At 34.5% G+C, this 20395-nt stretch overlaps 1 protein-coding gene across 1 annotated transcript in view; it reads left to right on the forward strand.

Annotated features, from left to right (window-relative positions):
• Positions 1 to 2451: 2451 nt before the first annotated feature.
• LOC134723876 (uncharacterized) overlaps positions 2452 to 20395 on the forward strand; it is a 39980-nt gene continuing 22036 nt past the window's right edge. Inside the window, exons 1-5 of the mRNA XM_063587415.1 lie at positions 2452 to 2497; positions 4454 to 4501; positions 8876 to 8914; positions 13961 to 14078; positions 16713 to 16816. Coding sequence (XP_063443485.1) covers positions 2462 to 2497; positions 4454 to 4501; positions 8876 to 8914; positions 13961 to 14078; positions 16713 to 16816 — 345 coding nt within the window. The 5' untranslated portion in view covers positions 2452 to 2461. The remainder of the gene's footprint in view (positions 2498 to 4453; positions 4502 to 8875; positions 8915 to 13960; positions 14079 to 16712; positions 16817 to 20395) is intronic.

The raw sequence follows: 20395 nt of genomic DNA on the forward strand, positions 1-20395 counted from the left end.
GTCCTCTGCTCATTGGGGATAAAGTGAGTCTTTATGTTAACCAGCTTACTATTATGCTCCAGGACAGACTTCTGCTCATTGGGGATATAGTGAGTCTTTATTTAAATCAGCTTTCTATTATGCTCCAGGACAGACCTCTGCTCATTGGGGAGATAGTGAGTCTTTATTTAAACCAGCTTTCCATTATGCTCCAGGACAGTTCTCTGCTCATTGGGGATATAGTGAGTCTTTATTTTTACCAGCTTTCTATTATGCTCCAGGACAGTCCTCTGCTCATTGGGGATATAGTGAGTCTTTTTGTTAACCAGCTTTCTATTATGCTCCAGGACAGACCTCTGCTCATTGGGAATATAGTGAGTCTTTATTTAAACCAGCTTTCTATTATGCTCCATGACAGACATCTGCTCATTGTGGATATAGTAAGTCTTTATTGAAACAAGCTTTCTATTATGCTCCAGGACAGACCTCTGCTCATTGGGGATATAGTGAGACTTTATTTTAATCAGCTTTCAGATTTCTCCCTGATGTTTAGAAATCATATTTCTAAACATCCAGGAGATACCTCTGCTCATTGGGGAGAAAGTGAGTCTTTATTTTAACCAGCATTCTATTATGCTCAAGAACAGACCTCTGCTCATTGGGAATATAGTGAGTCTTTATTTAAACCAGCTTTCTATTATGCTCAAGGACAGTCCTCTGCTCATTGGGGATATAGTGAGTCTTTATGTTAACCTGCTTTCTATTATGCTCCAGGACAGACCTCTGCTCATTGGGGATATAGTAAGTCTTTATTTAAACAAGCTTTCTATTATGCTCCAGGACAGACCTCTGCTCATTGAGGATATAGTGAGTCTTTATTGTAACCAGTTTTCTATTATGCTCCATGACAGACCTCTGCTCATTGGGGATATAGTAAGTCGTTATTTAAACAAATTTTCTATTATGCTCCAGGACAGACCTCTGCTCATTGGGGATATAGTGAGTCTTTATTGTAACCAGTTTTCCATTATGCTCCATGACAGACCTCTGCTCATTGGGGATATAGTAAGTCTTTATTTAAACAAGCTTTCTATTATGCTCCAGGACAGACCTCTGCTCATTGGGGATATAGTGAGTCTTTATTTTAACCAGCTTTCTATTATGCTCCAGGACAGACCTCTGCTCATTGGAGATATAGTGAGTCTTTATTTTAACCAGCTTTCTATTATGCTCCAGGACAGACCTCTGCTCATTGGGGATATAGTGAGTCTTTATTTAAACCAGCTTTCTATTAAGCTCCAGGACAGTCCTCTGCTCATTGGGGATATAGTGAGTCTTTATTTTAACCAGCTCTCTATTATGCTCCTGGACAGACCTCTGCTCATTGGGGATATATTGAGTCTTTATTTTAACCAGCTTTTTATTATGCTCCAGGACAGACCTCTGGTCATTGGGGATATAGTGAGTCTTTATTTTAACCAGCTTTCTATAATGCTCCAGGACAGATCTCTGCTCATTGGGGATATAGTGAGTCTTTATTTTAACCAGCTTTCTATTATGCTCCAGGACAGTCCTCTGCTCATTGGGGATATAGTGAGTCTTTATTTAAACCAGCTTTCTATTATGCTCCAGGACAGACCTCACCTCATTGGGGATATAGTGAGTCTTTATTTAAACCAGCTTTCTATTCTGCTTCAGGACAGTCCTCTGCTCATTTGGGGATATAGTGAGTCTTTATTTTAACCAGCTTTCTATTATGCTCCAGGACAATCCTCTGTTCATTGTGGATATAGTGAGTCTTTATTTAAACCAGCTTTCTATTATGCTCCAGGACAGACCTCTGCTCATTGGGGATATAGTGAGTCTTTATTTAAAACCAGCTTTCTATTATGTTCCAGGACAGTCCTCTGCTCATTGGGGATATAGTGAGTCTATATTTAAACCAGCTTTCTATTATGCTCCAGGACAGTCCTCAGCTCATTGGGGATATAGTGAGTCTTTTTTTAAACCAGTTTTCTATTATGCTCCAGGACAGACTTCTGCTCATTGGGGATATAGTGAGTCTTTATTTTAACCAGCTTTCTATTATGCTCCAGGACAGACCTCAGCTCATTGGATATATAATGAGTCCTTATTTAAACCAGCATTATATTATGCTCCAGGACAGTCACTGCTCATTTGGGATATAGTGAGTCTTTATTTTAACCAGCTTTCTATTATGCTCCAGGACTGTCCTCTGCTCATTGGGGATATAGTGAGTCTTTATTTAAACCAGCTTTCTATTATGCTCCAGGACAGACCTCTGCTCATTGGGGATTTAGTGAGTCTTTATTTTAACCAGCTTTCTATTATGCTCCAGGACAGTCCTCTGCTCATTGGGGATATAGTGAGTCTTTATTTAAACCAGCTTTCTATTATGCTCCAGGACAGACCTCTGCTCATTGGGGATATAGTGAGTCTTTATTTAAACCAGCTTTCTATTATGCTCCAGGACAGTCCTCTGCTCATTGGGGATATAGTGAGTCTTTATTTAAACCAGCTTTCTATTATGCTCCAGGACAGACCTCCGCTCTTTGGGGATATAGTGAGTCTTCCTAAGCCTATGAAATCCTAATGGAAAATATTTTCTTTTATAGAATGTAAACTTTCTGTAATTTTGTTTTTCTTTGGCATCTTCATTTGAAACAGACACCACCCCACGATAAATATTGTTAAGACAGATGGTGACAAATTTGTTTATCATTTATTCTCGTCAGCTCGCTGCTTCTTATTCCGTTATAATAAGAGCAGTATACAAATCTTCAATGTAATTTGTCTTCAATTATAGACTTGGTAAAGTTTCAAATCCAAGTACAACTAGGTAAACTTTCACAGCTAAGTACAAGTCTTAGATGCAACATGAGTTTTGATTTTTTATTTTGCTTTAAAGATTCGTCTAGATAAATTGTACCTTATTTTCTTCATTTTGTGGGTACTAAGAAAACATACAATGAACAATGACTAATTAACATCTAGATTGATATAAAAATAGAGGTTTCACTACTATCTCTTACTTTTTGTAGACAAGCGAAAGTGTATTTTAGTTATCATGATCTGTTGGCCTTGTTTTACAACGTGTTAGATTGTGGTTTGTCATTACGTCGTTTGATCGTTTAATTATTGAACATAACTTATTCTTGATTTTGACTGTTTTGCTTAGTGTAAATTTGCATTGGTATGAGACGTGTCACGGTTCTTTTCTATAGGCAATTCTTTTATGGCGTATTAAATGTTAAACCTGGCATATTTTGTTAGCTATTATTCTTGTGTTTTTCTGTCCTGTTTGTTCTCCCATTTATTTGTACTGCAGTTCTATCATATAATATTGTCATTTTGATATTATATTAAAAGCGGGAGATTTGGTGTGCCACAAAACCAGGTTAAACCCACCAGGTTGTTTTATTAAATGTACCAAGTCAGGAAAATGGCCACTGTTTTATTATAGTTCGTTACTGTGTAAGTTACATTTTAATGTTGTGTTTCTGGTGTGTCGAAGTTCTCCTATATTTGATGTGTTTCCATCATTTTTAGTTTGTAACCCAATTTTATTTTTGTCTTAATCGATTTATGAATTTCGAACAGCGGTATACTACTGTTGCCTTCATTCATGTTCTACTTTTCGAAATTTACCTGTGACGACACTTTTGTGTAGCTTTGATACAGTCGTATGACGCATAGTTTGGCTTTATTTTCAATTTTGACATTAGTGCATTAATGAATGACGAGTCTAGCATATTTAATGTTAAGCCTGATAATTTTATAATTATTAGCTTGTCGTAATGTTCTATTGTATTGTTAATTTGTGAATTTCTCTATCCTGAATGTTTGTCCATTCATTTGTATTGTAGTCCTGTCATGTGATGTTATCGTTTTAGTGCTACATTTTACGTTGCCATGAAAGCGGGAGGTTCGGCTAGCCACAAAACCAGGTTCAACCAACCATTTTTTTCTGAAAATGTCCTGAACAAAGTCAGGAAAATGTAGTTCGTTTCTGTGTCAGTAGCATTGTCGTTTGTTACTTTGTTGTTTCGTTGAATTCTCCATATTTGTGTTTCCGTAAGTTTTAATTTGTAACCCGGACTTGTTTTTTCTCCATCGATTTATTACTTTCGAACAGCGGTTGCCTTATAGTTGATGTGTTTATCCAGTGTTGGTTTTTGACCTGGATTTGTTCTAGTTAAATCAATTTATCACTAGTTAACAGCGATATGTTACTACTGCCTTTAGTAAGCACTGGATCTTTTAGAGGTATGTGTTTTTCCAAAAAATCGGATGCTTACGTTCGAACGAACCCTTTCTTATTCAATAATCAATACCTACAATAATTCCCATTTTAATTATTCTGCAGTTTGGTTGCACAGTTTTAATTATCATATTAGCTGATTTATGAACACTTTGTAGTCATATTGAATATAATATTGAGAATTTCTTTCAGCTAAAGCAGGTGTCGGTGATGTCTTTACTATCCAGGGACATAGTACATGTAAGTAGCCACGGTGAAAAGGTAAACAATGTGTCTGGTGTCGTCGTCGTCTACCTACTTTTATAAAAATATTATCCTAATTAGCCAATTTTAGTCAAACTTTATCATTAGGGTATCTTGTTTTAGCATATGACCAATTATCCCAACTGCCAACCACAATGGCCGACATGGCTAGATATAGAACATAATGGTAGCATGCAAGTTATGTATAATATTTTGAAAACTGTAATGAAAATAAAGAAAATCTGACTGCAAAAAAAAATGTCGAGTATGTTGAGCATTAGCAAGTGTCTGAGTATGCACAACTGTCAGAGTATTGGTTACCTTTTAGCTTATTATGGTTTAAAAAATATCAGTAAAAATTTGCATTTTACCCCTTTGTTTTTTGTTTAGTCGTATCGACCATCTTTGTTGGCAGATGGAGTCATGAGACACGTTTAAAACTAGAAACTTCAAAGATGATTGTGTCCTAGTTACTGGTGAAGTTTTACCTGCTTGAAGATCTTCACTACTGATCAGATTGCTTATTTGAGTTTTTGTTCTATTTTAAACCTAATTTATTGTACTTTCAATTGTATAAAATATCTGCAGCATTACAGTTTTTGCATTCTATTATAATGTTTGTCTTATAATAGCTAGGTCACATATTCATGGGTCTGACGCCGGATTGGCTACGGATATGATCCGGCATCATTCGTGACAATCTGTAGATATCCGTTTTGTTGCCTAGTCATACGTAGTAGTACTTGTATATCCTTGACAATTTTTGAACATGCGCAAAGTTTGACCACGGATCAAGCAACACGTAGTAACTCCTTACTAGAGGTAACCGGTGAGATCACGAACCGGCGAATAATGACGAACGAACGTATTGGGAGCAGTGATTTTCATATTGGATAAAGCTCATTAAAATTGAAAAATCGACTTAAATTCCCCTTGACACCTCACAAAGTTTCCTTTATTAGAAAACAGTGGTAAAATACGGAATTTCAAGTTTAAAGATGGATATATAGGACTATGTATTTTTTAACTTATATATACATGTATACCGGAATTGCCTATGTACGGATTAAAACGAAACAGTACGTATAAATGTATACTTGTTGTGATCACCTTTTACACGTTTAATAGTCACATGGAATAAAAGCATGATTAGGGACAATCTTTTAAATACCAAGGGGCATGTGTTTGAAAGAAAAACATATAGAAGATATTGAAATGTATACCTTAAATTAATATAACACTTGTTATATTAAGATTTATATGAATTTTTTTTCTGAGACAAGTGCCTGTGGTCGGTCCGGGATTAATGATTTTTTTTAATTATTTGTTGCAAATTTCTTGCAAGGGACAACACATAATAATAAAAAAAATAAACATTTGATAACCCCCCTCTCCCCATTTTCCCCGTCTCTTTTCTAAATATTATTTTATAACGCAGTTTATATAGCGGGTATCGATCATCTATCTTTGAGGATGGCATAGTGATGCAATCATTTGATTCTGAGGATGTGGACCTGACAGATTTGGTCAGTAACATTATTAATTTTTGAAGAAGAAAAAAATCAACTGCTACAGTAACAGGCAAGAGTATTTATTACACATACATGTATCATTTTACTGTAAAATATAATTTGGAGACCATTCTTATAAGGTGGAACCCAGCATATTTATTACTATTTTTTTCTGTGGCCAATAAATATATTTACAAAATCTACTAGCTCCGATCCTAGAATCAAAGGGTCTTCCCCTAACCCCCGTTTAGTATGCGGTATTGCTGGTATCATTTCTGATGTTAAGCTTAGGGAAAAAGAATAGTACGCCGAAAAAAAAATTGGAACTTTTAAAATACGCTGGAATTATAAAATGATATTATTATAACTTATTTGGTTATTCATCGTTTATTCAGCGAAAGAACACATAGTATATATGAACATGATGAAGTTATCGTTAATTATTCGGTATTTATATTTTCCCTTATTACAAAGAGTACAAGGAATCTCCCTCTTTTTTGTTTTGTTATTTAGCTCATTCTAAACAACGATCCGAATGAATACAAATTAAGAAATAATTTCTTCATGTCATGCTCTATGCTCATTTTAATATGGGTAGGCATTATATTTGTCGATATTTTACACTGAGCGTTAGCGAGGTGTAAAATGTGGTCAAATATAATGCCTACCCATGTTAAAATGAGCATAGAGCATGACACGAAGGAATTATTTCGATTCTAATAGGATACAGTAATTTATAGGTCGAAGCGTACGAAAATACTGTAAAATGGTTTGGCTTTTCCCGTTTCCTCCCCGAGGAGTTCATATTTGATAAGTTTAAAAACTATGAGCAGGGTAAATATATGTTTTTTTCATAAAATTATACAATAAAAATTTATGCTAGCTGCTTAAATGTATACAATTTAAAGGATAGCGATGGAAATAACGTTATTATACACAGTAATTTTGTGCGCATGTGTCAAACATATTTGTTATGCTCGTTAGATCACGGTTTTGTTTACAAAGCGTAATAAGGACGTCATAATTGAATTTTCATTTAATTCTTTCTTAAGCTTTGCATGTATGCACTCAAGGAGGGATCACTTCCTACATATAGGTATATGCAGACGTTCCGCTAGAATTTGTCATTTTTCAACTTGTCAAATTGATGACTGGGTATGAAATTTAAACCTTATTTTTTTACTAGGCCAATAGTTCCAGGACTAATATATGACAAGGCGAAAATTATCAGGCAAATCTAATTTTTTTTTCTTCCCAAAATCAGAATCAAAATATCTTTTTCTAAAAAATATAAGCCCCCATCCCCCTCCTACCAAAAAATGCTCTGTGACTTAACATATAGAATAAAAAGAATACAACAGCCAGTAAGCGGGTCTATCAATAAAAATGCACTTATAATCTTAAAGCGAGATAATCATGAACATTTAGGCATCTTAACTTGAAATTAATGATCCCGTTTCGTGTCATACGTCAAATTAGGTGATACGTTCGTGATTCGTACGTGATTCGTGATCTCACCGGTTACCTCTACTAAACCGTATCAGACCGTACTGATCCGTGTTAGTCCATATCAAAACCGTATATATCCGTACTTGTTCGTAGGCCAGAATGATTTATACGGCGTTTTTCGGAGAACTGTGTACTAGTACGGTTACATCAGGTATTGGCAAGGATACAATGTATCACAGAACGGCACGATTTCATTACGTTGCAATACCGAAAGCAAGGTATCAGCCAAGGTTTTGAAAGTCTAATAGGTTTGATAGGTTACAACACGACAGATTACGTAAGACTGAGATTCTTTTATTTTTGTTGGTACCAATTTTCATGGTTTGCAAAAAACCTTGCATTTTTGTAGATAATTGATTACGTGATTATTCATAATTATGGATACAACTTTATAGAAATTTGTTTTTCATTGTTCGCCTGAGGCAAGAAAACGCATGAAACCCACATAACTCACGAATAATAATAAATCAGCAGTAATACCTATGCAATGAGGACAAATTGACATAAGGCTTGAGTATAAGTACTCCAAAATCATAGGGCCCTACTTATTCAGTCTTTTGAATTTAAGGTATTCATAATGATAATCCCATATGAATAATCAACAACTTAGTTTGAAATCAATTTACTGCAATTGGATATTGATCTGGCATAAAATGACAGGACGGGGTCGAGATACTTGATGACAGAGGTGACAGGAGGCTGAATTATGGTTAACTAGGGACTGACTTCTATATCCATGATCAAATTGAGTTCCCTATAACTGACATGTATGCGGAAAATTCAGCTACATTTAAGAACTTTGAAAGAATAGTCTTAAATATGTTTCAAGAACTCAAAATGTCGCAGGTCCGAGGATTCTGAATAACACCACATAGTACAGATAGACAGATTAATAATTCATTTAACGCAAAACGCAAAAATAAAAAGATAAGAATGACATTTAAGGGAAGTAAGTTCAAGGGATTTGTTGTAATGTCATGCTTACCAATCATGTCTTGATTATTATGTTTGCTTAAGTTTATATCTAGCTATTGTCATTTTTATTGTCATTTTAAGCACATACATATATCTTGAGCAAAGCCAAGAGAACATATATATAACAGATTAACTTTAATCACAATTTTTAACACCTGCTGTAAATGTTGATAAGCAAGAGGTTATAAAAAGTAAAATCACAAAAATAAACTTTTCAGAAACATGAAGATAGATTAAATTATAGTATTGCAACAAAATATTACGCATAGACATGCTAATAAGGACCGAGTGTCTTTAAGAAACGCACAGGGTGTTAGTAAAAAGACACGGGCGGCTAATAGTATATATTATTTCTAATATTTGTTTGTTATTTTAGGTCCAGACAATGTGTCACTACCAACAGTCATATCAACTGGTGAGTAGGATGTTTAGTTTATAAAAAATAAAAAGTAAAATCACAAAAATACTGAACTCAGAGGAAAATCAATTTGGAAAGTCCATAATCACATGGCAAAATTAAAAAACAAAACGCATCAAAAACGAATGGACAAGAACTGTCATATTCCTGACTTGGTACAGGCATTTTCAAATGTAGAAAATGGTGGATTAAACCTGGTTCTATAGAGCTAACCCTCTCACTTTAATAACAGTCTCATCAAATTCCGTTACATTTACATGATGCGTTAAATAAACAGTCACAATCAATAAAATAGTCAAAATATGGGAACATCAGTCATCATCGTATAACAATTTAACAGGACACAACAACATCTACTATCTACGAACACATGGATTGATTTGAGTGTCTGACGTCAGAAAAATTATATACGTCACATAAATTTGTCGTTCAATGTGCATACAATAGTTATCAAAAGTTTTGTTATAACTTTTTGGATAATAACATAGTAGTAGATATTTCGCATAACTTGTTGCTAGATATTTATATACCTATATGGAGTTATTTTCATTCAGAACAATAGGTTATTCTTTCGCAGAATCAACCCGGACGATACCATGTTTCAATGAATCATATCCAAGGCATAAAATAATTACCTGTTTGAGGTCATTATGTTCCTTGATAAAAATGCAATCTATAATTTACTTCAAAATTACATTCGTCTGATAGTTTTTTGTTGCTGAGTTAGGAATTATTTTTTTAAAGTTCAATCGATGATAGGTGTAAAAAAAAGTCGTTTGCCAAGAAACAACTATAACGTGAAATTTTGTTAACTTATCGCTACATTACAGAAACATGTGAGATGAATTTCAATGTAGACTTTCATAAAATAAATCCAGTTTAATATATTATCATGTAAGATTTTAAAAATCTTATTGAGTCTCATTGATTGTTGGTTGCTTGCTTAACGTCCAGTGGCAAATATTTCATGCATGTTCAGGACGATACACACTTAATAGGATATCCTACTGTAGTCGTCTTTGCCCAGAAACAACTATAACGTGAAATTTTGTTAACTTATCGCTACATGACAGAAACATTATCATATATGTGAGATGAATTTCAATGTAGACTTTCATAAAATAAATCCAGTTTAATATATTAGCATGTAAGATTTTGAAAATCTTATTGAGTCTCATTGAATAGGTTGATTGATTGTTGGTAGCTTGCTTAACGTCCAGTGGCAAATATTTCATGCATGTTCAGGAAGATACACACTGAATAGGAAATCCTACTGTAGTTGTCTTTGCCCAGAAACAACTATAACGTGAAATTTTGTTAACTTATCGCTACATGACAGAAACATTATCATATATGTGAGATGAATTTCAAGGTAGACTTTCATAAAATAAATCCAGTTTAATATATTAGCATGTAAGATTTTAAAAATCTTATTGAGTCTCATTGAATAGGTTGATTGATTGTTGGTAGCTTGCTTAACGTCCAGTGGCAAATATTTCATGCATGTTCAAGACGATACACACTGAATAGGAAATCCTACTGTAACCTACATTCAATTATATTTGTCTTCGTGTCAGTTGTTTATATTTTCTTAAATTTATGTATATCTTTTACTCTATCAAAAAATATGTTTATATTTCATTAAATAACATTCACGTAACTAAAAAAAAGTATTCCCCTCTCTTTTCCATAAACTAAGTTGGTACAATGAATTACTTACAATGTGTCTTGCAATTGTCACGCACCGTTATCGGATGGTAACAATTCATTTGTTTCTTTCTTCATGCAGTTACAGTAGTATTTTGATTGTGTATGGACAATAATTTTAAAGGGTTTATATCTAGATTCATTAGTGAGTTTTATTTCACATCTAAATGATCCGTAGATCGTATTTAAACCTAAACGCATTAGAAAGGAATAACCACAGTTTGTTCGGTAAAATAGGATGCTAAATTTTGAAAATCTTTATAATCTATTTGTTTGACGGTATATAAGTCAGATAATGCATATTCTAAGGTTTTTCTTGTCGTAGCACACACCTGGGGGTGTCAGGATTGCTCAAAGAAAGACTCCCTTCGGTCGGTTTTTCATATGCTCAATCCTGATACCCCTCGGTGTTTTCTACGACAAAAAAAAACTTAAAATATGCATTATCTATAACCTAACCTGATATCGTTATTCACTAATTCATTCCCACAATAACATCCTCTCATGGATATCTAGAATTCCATCCATTTCTTGCCTTCCAAAATAGTGTATTTGTCTATAACAACTTCCACATTTTCTACATTGAGTTTAAATCTTTGGTGTACTTCATTTTATGGAAAACCTCTTAAATCAAGATTATGCGAAATAGTACCCTATGTATTTTAACTTCTGATTTTTTCAACCCTGTATACCACTATTTCCAATATGAAATTGAAAAATCGTCTTAAGAAAAAAAAGCCACAATGCTTTGAAACATTCAAATGGTTGCCCACGGTATCAATGTATTGCTTGGGATATATCATACGGCATATTTTGTTAAAAGTTAATAAAAAGGTCAATTATGCCTGACAGACACTAGTTTACAGTATGTTGCTGTCTCGCATCGACAACGTTAAGTTTTGAGGTATATATTTTTAAACAAATTGTCAACATTCCTATGGGAACGCACTGTCCAACTCTCCTTGCAGAACTTTTCTTATTTTCATTTGAATTGGAGTTCATTTAGACAATTGTCAAAAACAAGATCAAAGAGCCCAGATCCCATAATGTCACATTGAGATATATTGATGATGTTCTTTCCATTAACATTCCAAACTTTAATGATTGAGTTCCATTTTCATATCCGCCTCAGTTTTAGACTTATACCTCGAATGTGACATATACAATCACGTCAGTATATTAATCTATGAAAAACCAGACAAACTATCAATGTCCCTTTCCTTGATAGCAATATATCACCTGCATTTGGGATATACATTTCTAAACTTATGTTGGAATACAAGAGCTTGCAGCTCACAATTAGACTTTGTAAAACGTCACCAGCGTCTGAGCAGAAAGTTTATGCACAAGGGGTGTATCAAGTAAATTTTTTTTTTTTTTTTTTAGTTCATCGGAAGGTAACAAGATATTGTTGCTAACTTTGCTGTATCAACTTCACATATAATACATGATTGGGTACTGACGTTGTTTATCTATCTTTATGAATATTACTTTTACTAATTAGTGATGGGAATCTGACATGGCTCTGTACTTATACATCCTGTCTATATCTCATCGTGTTATTGTTCTATGGTACAATTGCTGTATTGTTGTGTTGTCTTTTGTCTTTGCTAATGTGCTTGGTCAATATGCTTTTTCGTGTTTGTTGGTCACATATACCGTGGCTCTGTACTAATACATCCCATCATTGTATTTTTGTTCTATGGTAAAATATTGTATCTTGTCTTTCATTTTTGCTTTTGTTACACACAACGTGTTATGACGTGGATCAGAAATTAGACATCCCGTCATTATGTTATTATGTTATTAAGGATACTACATATACAGTTAAGTCGGCTTCATATCTTGACTTACATCTAAAAATTGACAATGAGGGTCGGTTGAAGACAAAACTTTACGACAACAGAGATGATTTCAGCTTTCCAATTGTGAACTTTCCATTTCTAAGTAGCAACATTCCAGCAGCACCTGCATACGGGGTATATATCTCCCAATTGATACGATATTCCCGTGTTTGCATTTCCTATCATGATTTTCTTGATAGAGGGTTACTGCTCACAAGGAAGCTATTAAACCAAGAGTTCCAAATGGTGAAGTTGAAATCATCCCTTCGTAAATTTTACAGACGCCATCACGAGTTCGTTGACCGTTATGGAATAACCGTTTCACAAATGATATCGGATATGTTCCTTACGTCGTAACTACAATCCCCTTCCCTTTCAGGAATTTAACCTACCGAATTAGACTATTTACCGGATTTGTAATCACATAAGCAACACGACGGGTGCCACATGTGGAGCAGGATCTGCTTACCCTTCCTGAGCACCTGAGATCACCCCTAGTTTTTGGTGGGGTTCGTGTTGTTTATTCTTCAGTTTTCTATGTTGTGTCATGTGTACTATTGTTTTTCTGTTTGTCTTTTTCATTTTTAGCCATGGCGTTGTCAGTTTGTTTTAGATTTATGAGTTTGACTGTCCCTTTGGTATCTTTCGTCCCTCTTTTATTGTGCGAAGGTGAATGGTTTGTATCCTTGACTTCCTATGTGCTATTGTACTTACACTATGATTATAACACAATGTTTTTTTTATTTTACTTTTCATATTGACTGCTGTACCACGTTCTTTTTTTCATTTTTACCTACTATGTCTGTATGTTTTGTTCACACATCGTTGTGAATATAATGGAATCGTCAACGACTGTCATACAAGTGAGAGGTTTAGCTACCTATAAAACCAGGTTTAAATCAAAATTTTCTACATAAGAAAATGCTTGTATCAAGTCAGTAATATAACAGATGTTACCCATTCGTTTGATGTGTTTGAGCTTTTGATTTTGACATTTGAATAGGAATTTCTGTTTTGCATTTTCCTTGGAGTTAAGCATTTTTGTGATTTTACCTTTTATATAAAGCTATAAAACAACTCTTCTACTGCACAAATTTTGCAGTTGATTTATTTTATGGATTTTCAAATGCTACGCAATGAAATTTGCAAGCGGTCAATAGGTAAAATGTAAATGTTGTTGTGACAGAAAATAGACATTATTTTTATCCGAAAACTAATGTTATTCACACTTCATGAATTGGATTGATATTAAAATAGGGTTTCTAGACTACTGCCTCCTTTACATTTTTTTTTGGCAAAAAAGGATTTTGTATATGACGAAAACCATCCAATAATATGCAGTTCAGGAAGCATATATGTCGGCTGAACTTTTAATCGCTCTATATGTCTACGCAAGGTTGTATATCACCATGGCGATTCGTATAGCATAATTTAAATCTAGACATCTTGGACGGAATAACGAGACATCTGATTATATCATCTTATGTGTTAGGTCCCGGATGTTGGTACAAAGGTTCACTTTATCACCAAGGAGACAACTGGGAAGATGGTTGTGACTACAACTGTACCTGTGATGATGAACAAAGTGGAAATTTTTCATGTGATGCTCTGTAAGTTGATAGATATCAAGCAAAAGTTAACTTCGGAATGACATTTTTAGACTGAAGTTTGAGTTCAAACAGTATAATAACAAAAATTCCGTAACACAAATGTCTATTTCTACATATGAAAATGCCTGTACCAAGTCAGGAATATGACAGTTCTTGTCCATTCGTTTTTGATGTGTTTTGCCATGTGATTATGGACTTTCCGATTTGATTTTCCTCTGAGTTCAGTATTTTTGTGATTTTACCTTTTTTTCAAAATGAAAAGTCCTTCATAAAATGGCAAAATCAAGTACACAAACATATCAAACGAATGAAAAAAAACTGTCACGTTTCTGACTTGGGACAGGCATTCCATTATGTTAGAAAATGGTGGATGAACCCTGGTAGTACAGATATTTAGACCCGTACTTATATGACAGTCATAATTAATTCCATGGACACATTTTTAATGGAACCATTGAGGCAATCGAAACTAAACTAAGTACAAATATTATCAGGTGATCATTCAAAAGAAGCGTTGAGCTCTAAACAGGTCAGGATTTCTAGTAAGATATTAACAGGAAGGGTTGTTACCCTATTTTTTTGCAAGTTATAGAAATATAACCAACTAGTTGTGTTAGTGATTAATAACTGTTTTAATTCATATAAATTTGAGAGGATGAAAAACATGTCATTCTCTTTCTGGAAGATATATTCAAACTTGTGATTACTCAGTCCAGGTGTTTCCTTTTCAGTGGCGATATACAGAGGAACGATAAATAGAGCCATATTAATAGAGTGACACAATATTGTGTAAAGAGTTGTTAAATAGTTTTTATCATTAATTTGGATTCAAAATAAACTTATCATATAAAAAACTTAACATTTGTAGCATTCCAGAAGGAACTTTTCTATTTGACTTCAAAATTCATGGAACTATAATACGAACACAAAGGATCAGATTATAAAATCCCGAGCTTTTGATGACCTTAATGGTTCATTATCAAAACATGGAGAGAAAGTTACTTGACAAGTATGATGTAGTAAGGAAGCTATTTAGGAAACTTTTTGAAGTTATTTTGAAAGGTACCGAATTATCCACTTCTTGAAAGTTTTGTATACAAAAAACTAAGTATATCTTAAAGATCTCCTTTTATGAGTTTTACCTTGATTATATTAACTTTTAAGACAATAGAGACCAACAACCAACAATGGAACTTTCTGTTTAAATTTGATTCTATGTATAGCTTACCTTTATAGTGAAACTTACATAGACAGAGTAGTTCACATTGACCTGTTTGTTTAACTTTGATTCTATGTATAGCTTACCTTTATAGTGAAACTTACATAGACAGAGTAGTTCACATTGACCTGTTTGTTTAACTTTGATTCTATGTATAGCTTACCTTTATAGTGAAACTTACATAGACAGAGTAGTTCACATTGACCTGTTTGTTTAACTTTGATTCTGTGTATAGCTTACCTTTATAGTGAAACTTACAAAGACAGAGTAGTTCACATTGACCTGTTTGTTTAACTTTGATTCTATATAGCTTACCTTAATAGTGAAACTTACAAAGACAGAGTGATTCACATTGACCTGTTTGTTTAACTTTGATTCTGTGTATAGCTTATCTTTATAGTGAAACTTACAAAGACAGAGTAGTTCACATTGACCTGTTTGTTTAACTTTGATTCTGTGTATAGCTTACCTTTATAGTGAAACTTCCATAGACAGAGTAGTTCACAATGACCTGTTTGTTTAACTTTGATTCTGTGTGTAGCATACCTTTATAGTGAAACTTACATAGACAGAGTAGTTCACATTGACCTGTTTGTTTAACTTTGATTCTATATATAGCTTACCTTTATAGTGAAACTTACATAGACAGAGTAGTTCACATTGACCTGTTTGTTTAACTTTGATTCTGTGTATAGCTTACCTTTATAGTGAAACTTACAAAGACAGAGTGGTTCACATTGACCTGTTTGTTTAACATTGATTCTGTGTATAGCTTACCTTTATAGTGAAACTTACATAGACAGAGTAGTTCACATTGACCTGTTTGTTTAACTTTGATTCTATGTATAGCTTACCTTTATAGTGAAACCTACAAAGACAGAGTAGTTCACATTGACCTGTTTGTTTAACTTTGATTCTGTGTATAGCTTACCTTTATAGTGAAACTTACTAAGACAGAGTGGTTCACATTGACCTGTTTGTTTAACTTTGATTCTGTGCATAGCTTACCTTTATAGTGAAACTAACAAAGACAGAGTAGTTCACATCGACCTGTTTGTTTAACTTTGATTCTATGTATAGCTTACCTTTATAGTGAAACTTACAAAGACAGAATAGTCCACCGTTAAGTGCATACTAAGATATTGTTACAGTGTCGCCATGAAGCATTGAAACCAACCGGCTTTCAATTTCGCTTCGAGTATACAATTAAAAAAGACATGATTCAGTTGAACATTCATAGGGTCGTCATCGGATTTGAGAAATAGGCTAAATCAGTTACTAAATTTCAGTACATGTAAACTTTTGGGGTGTTTTCCTTTTGGCCAAAAACATATTTCCTTCAATATAATCTCAATAATATTGCTATTTTTTGCACATATTTCCAGAAAAGTAAACATGATTACTTATATTTTTAGTTGTCCTGTGTATGACCATCTGCCTTGGATATGTAGTGTTGTTATACCAAACGGTCAATGTTGTGGTCATGTTGAATGTGTTCAATACCCTATACCTACTAAACGTAAGTACAATTAACACATTGCACATTTCTTTTAAATCTTCTTTTTTTTCTTAATCACTCATTAAAATTCAAACACATTATAACACACCGATTGGTTGGAATCTTATCTGATAAACACAATCCAATGGTACACCAGACTTGGTTGTCAGGTCTGCAAGTTGGAGATTACCATCTTCCCTCATATATATCTTTATAAGCACAACAACGAAAACACATTAAACAACACTGGATGTAACTATCTTCCAATACGCCCAACAAGCAAGGTTCATTGTTTGAATTACTCTGTTGTGGTCAACTGGTGTCTATGGTCCATCTGTCCATTATACAAAGTGGTTCGGTCGACAATGCTAAGATATTCAGTCCTATAATGGTGGTCAACTGGTGTCTATGGTCCATCTGTCCATTATACAAAGTGGTTCGGTCGACAATGCTAAGATATTCAGTCCTATAATGGTGGTCAACTGGTGTCTATGGTCCATCTGTCCATTATACAAAGTGGTTCGGTCGACAATGCTAAGATATTCAGTCCTATAATGGTGGTCAACTGGTGTCTATGGTCCATCTGTCCATTATACAAAGTGGTTCGGTCGACAATGCTAAGATATCCAGTCCTATAATGGTGTCTATGGTCCATCTGTCCATTATACAAAGTGGTTCGGTCGACAATGCTAAGATATTCAGTCCTATAATGGTGTCTATGGTCCATCTGTCCATTATACAAAGTGGTTCGGTCGACAATGATAAGATATTCAGTCCTATAATGGTGTCTATGGTCCATCTGTCCATTATACAAAGTGGTTCGGTCGACAATACTAAGATATTCAGTCCTATACTGGTTCCTATCACCACCAAACAATTAACTGAGTACCGCGGGCACCACCAAACAATTAACTGAGTACCGCGAGCACCACCAAACAATTAACAGAGTACCGCGGGCACCATCAAACAATCAACTGAGTACCGCGAGCACCACCAAACAATTAACTGAGTACCGCGAGCACCATCAAACAATTAACTGAGTACCGCGGGCACCACCAAACAATAAACTGAGTACCGCGAGCACCATCAAACAATTAACTGAGTACCGCGGGCACCACCAAACAATTAACTGAGTACCGCGAGCACCACCAAACAATTAACTGAGTACCGCGAGCACCATCAAACAATTAACTGAGTACCGCGGGAACCACCATACAATTAACTGAGTACCGCAAGCACCACCAAACAATTAACTGAGTACCGCGAGCACCATCAAACAATTAACTGAGTACCGCGGGCACCACCAAACAATTAACTGAGTACCGCGAGCACCACCAAAGAATTAACTGAGTACCGCGGGCACCACCAAACAATTAACTGAGTACCGTGAGCACCACCAAACAATTAACTGAGTACCGCGGACACCACCAAACAATTAACAGAGTACCGCGGGCACCACCAAACAATTAACTGAGTACCGCAGGCTGCATTTATCTTCCAAAGCTTGAACAATCAAGGTTCATAGTCTAAATCACTCTGGTGTGGTTTTGAACATTTACTTCATAGCAATGTAAGTTATTTGTACAAAAGCAGGTCGTCTAAATTCATTTCAGCTTATTTTTGGCATGTCATATCATATACCTTTAAAACAGTCACTTTGTGAAGAGCACATTAAAAACAAAAAGGTAACAAATAAGTAGCAGAGTATAAATCAAGCGCGAGGACATTGAAATATGTGCCAACAGGTTTATTATACTCCAACGAATCAACAACGAACACCAAAAACAAGAAAACTAAAAGACGAAAATCATTTAAAAGAGGCAAATGAAATGCAAAAAAAAAATAAAAAATAAAACCGGTAATGTGTATGAAATAAATAAGGAATGAATAAAAATAACAGACCAAGATAACTAAAATCCAACACATGAGACATGATAATAAAAAAAACAATTTATAAAAAGTGAATAAGAAATCAGTCGAGCGCGTAAAACGAATAGATACAATATATCTGAATATTTTCATCTACAAGAAAAAAAAAGACAATTTCAAAAAAGGACAAAGTTTAAAAAAAACTATAAAGAATGAACAAGTAACTGCTTTAACTGTTTTATACGCTCAAACTCATATAACCTAAGACTACGATCACACATTTATAAAGTAAAAAGACGTAACCATTAAAAAGAAGCAAAGTATGAAATACAAATCAAAACCAAATGAGTAGCGATGAAGAACAGGGTATCAGTCCTGATCTGTAACTAATATGTAAGCGCTAATAAGGCTGTGTCACATCGACAAATCCTGAGCTAACATCAGCAATAATATATGAAAAAGACAATAAAAAGTATATAAAGCAAATGAGGAACGAATAAATAGCGATTAAACCAAAGTTCATAACAGACAGAAAAATGAAAATTATGTTACTTGGTAATTTCTCCTGCTTTAAACAGTATCTTACATTAGAATACATTCGCCCTGACAGGGTATTATCACCTGCTCTAAACAATATCTTACATTATAATACATTCGCCCTGACAGGGTATTAACACCTGCTCTAAACAGTATCTTACATTAGAATACATTCGTCCTTACAGGATATTTTCACGTGCTCTAAACAGTATCTTACATTAGAATACATTCGCCCTGACAAGGCATTTTTACCTGCTATAAATAGTACCTTACATTAGAATACACTCGCCCTGACAGGTTATTTTCACCTGCTTTAAACAGTATCGTACATTAGAATACATTCGCCCTAACAGAATATTTTCACCTGCTCTAAACAGTATTTTACATTAAAATACATTCGCCCTTACAGGGTATTTTTACCTGCTCTATACAGTATTTAACATTAAAACACATTCGCCCTGGCAGGGTATTTTCACCTGCACTAAACAGTTATCTTACAAAAGAATACATTCGCCATAACACGGTACTATCACCTGCTCTAAACAGTACCTTACATTAGAATACATTCGTCCTGGCAGGGTATTTTCTCCTGCTCTGAACAGTATCTTACATAAGAATACATTCACCTAAATAGGGTGTTTTCACGTGCTCTAAACAGTATCTTACATTATAATTCATTCGCTCTGACAGGGTATGTTCACCTGCTCTAAACAGTATCTAACATTAGAATACATTCGTCCTGTCATGATACACTAGAAGCCCGATTTCAGTCTGAAACGGCCATTTTGGTCTGATCACATCTTGATTGACTGGATTTACCGCTAGAGAAATTCGTCCAGATATTTCAGATCGTTTAGTCGCCGTTCAGATCGATAGCCTCATCAGGTAAATCAGTTCGTTAAGGCGTATCAAGACGGAAAAGACTGAATCATCTAGCGGGTTGTTTAGACCCGTTAAGACCGTGTCAGACCAAAACAGACCATGGATACAAAGTTACGTCAAGATGTTGTCAGACCGTGTCCAGTCGTGTTCAGATTTTAATCATTTGGACACAAAACGAGTGAAACTTTCCCATTGTTTATCAGGGGTTGCTCCCCTTTTAAAAATAAAATAAAAGTTAGAAAGAAGACGGTTTATGTTAACTGAAAGTCTACCACGTCCCTTTAATCATGTTAATTAAATAAAAAAAATATT

This window comes from Mytilus trossulus, chromosome 6 (genome assembly GCF_036588685.1).
Source record: "Mytilus trossulus isolate FHL-02 chromosome 6, PNRI_Mtr1.1.1.hap1, whole genome shotgun sequence".
Taxonomy (NCBI): Eukaryota; Metazoa; Mollusca; class Bivalvia; order Mytilida; family Mytilidae; genus Mytilus; species Mytilus trossulus.